Below are 1,744 nucleotides of genomic sequence, written 5' to 3' on the forward strand. Positions count from 1 at the left end.
CCGTGACACCGTCTTGAGCTCAGCAGATGAATTTATGAAGTTCTTGCAGACGACGGACGGTACCAATGTGACCAAAGAACTCGACAACGAGAGTATCACCAATCTCACCACATTGATTGAGTCGGGTTCAACGTGTGGCTACAAGCTAAAGAGGCTGACAGACCGCGTTATCTCCTCTGTGAACGATCTTCGCGTAAAGACACCGGACATTTCAAAGGAGGATATCCGATCGTTCATGGGTCGTTCACCACTGGTACTGAATGATGTGCCCATTGTGACAAACGAATGTCTGGGTGAGCTTCTCCTTACTAAAACGAAAGAGGCAGCATACGAATCTCGCGACGTGCTTCGTAAATCATTCGGAGTTATCATCGACCAGCTGATCGACAAGTCCAAAACTGACTTGGGAGCCTCGCTCACTGCTGATGAGTATATGCTCCAGGTCTCGAACATGGGTCTACTAGTACTTTCATCTATGGACCCTACAGGAATCACATACATGACGTCGCAGTTCGTACAGCCGATTTGTGGACCCACAGAGTTCCTGGGTGAGATTGATGATGGATCACTCGCCGATGCTCTGGGACTCAAGACTAAAGACGACGCCTTTGCCGGCAGCGACGGCACGTGGAAAAAAGCAGGCGACGGTGTTGTCCAACTCACGTTTGTTAGCACAGATACCGAAGACGTGACTGTTGTTGTTCATTCAGGAGGCGACGCGGTTGCAGAGGTGAAAGTAGGAAATGGAGAGACTGTGGTATGGACGTCGACTGTGGGTGCACTGCAAGACAAAACCACGTATCTCGATCGTTGGCGACCAGGTTTTCTTGGTATTCCTGGATCGGGAGGAGGCTCACTACTGCTGTGGATCCCACGATCGTCGGCTGGAGGTCATTTGGAGATGAATGTGAAGATTAACGTGAGCTAGAAACTTAAAACAGATAAATTCCAACTGATATATTGATGTTCAGAACTGCAGTAATCATGAACAAGACCATGAGGAAAGGCCCGAGGTTCTTCATCAGCTCGAACTCAATGCCTGCCATCATTTCAAGTAGAGAAGAAACAAAGTCGACGACCATCTCCACCACAACTTGGAACAGCAGCATTTTCAGTTGCGTCGACCGGTGATTCACAGTGTCTGGTTGTCTTAGTAAAGAATAATACGGATGATCACCGAAGAAAAACAGGATGGAAGCCGAACAACCGATAGCAATATATTCAGCGTAAGTATCAGCATTGATCTCAGCGATATGATACGCGTGAAGACGCCTGCGCCACAGTTCGAAATCCACTCTAACTGGCGAAGGCGAGCTGCCTTCAATAGTCGAGACAGGATGAGGAATAATCGCAAGTTTTGTTTTTCTAACAGCCAAAAGGTTAGCTTCGCGACAACGAACTGTCCGCATAATTAACCCAGCTTTTCCTAAACGTAGAAATATCTCGACGAACGCCATTCCAATTGTCCCCATAGCAACTAATTGAGTATTTTTTGCCCCAAGGAGAATAATTCGAGTTTGCGTGTCAATAAGCACAGTTGGTAATGCAACAGCAGCGCACATGAATTTGATATTTCGGATACGTTTCTGGAGAATATAACGCTTGGTGCTTTCCTGAATGGCGAGCTTGAACAAAGTACTCCCAAGAACGAAGAAAGTCAGCACTGTAGCATTTTGCTCTATGATTCGCTGCTGGCTCAATATATGTACAAAGGCACCAGCTAACGCAGCAGGTGTAGACTTTG

General features: G+C 47.0%; 1 protein-coding gene across 1 annotated transcript; it reads left to right on the forward strand.

Annotated features, from left to right (window-relative positions):
* Positions 1 to 34: 34 nt before the first annotated feature.
* Positions 35 to 928, forward strand: PPTG_18287 (hypothetical protein; the record flags this gene model as incomplete). Its single annotated transcript, XM_008916344.1, has 1 exon — positions 35 to 928. One exon carries the CDS (start codon positions 35 to 37, stop codon positions 926 to 928), a length of 894 nt encoding a protein of 297 aa, XP_008914592.1.
* Positions 929 to 1,744: the final 816 nt, after the last annotated feature.

This window comes from Phytophthora parasitica (genome assembly GCF_000247585.1).
Source record: "Phytophthora parasitica INRA-310 unplaced genomic scaffold supercont2.82, whole genome shotgun sequence".
In the NCBI taxonomy this organism is placed as follows: domain Eukaryota; phylum Oomycota; class Peronosporomycetes; order Peronosporales; family Peronosporaceae; genus Phytophthora; species Phytophthora nicotianae.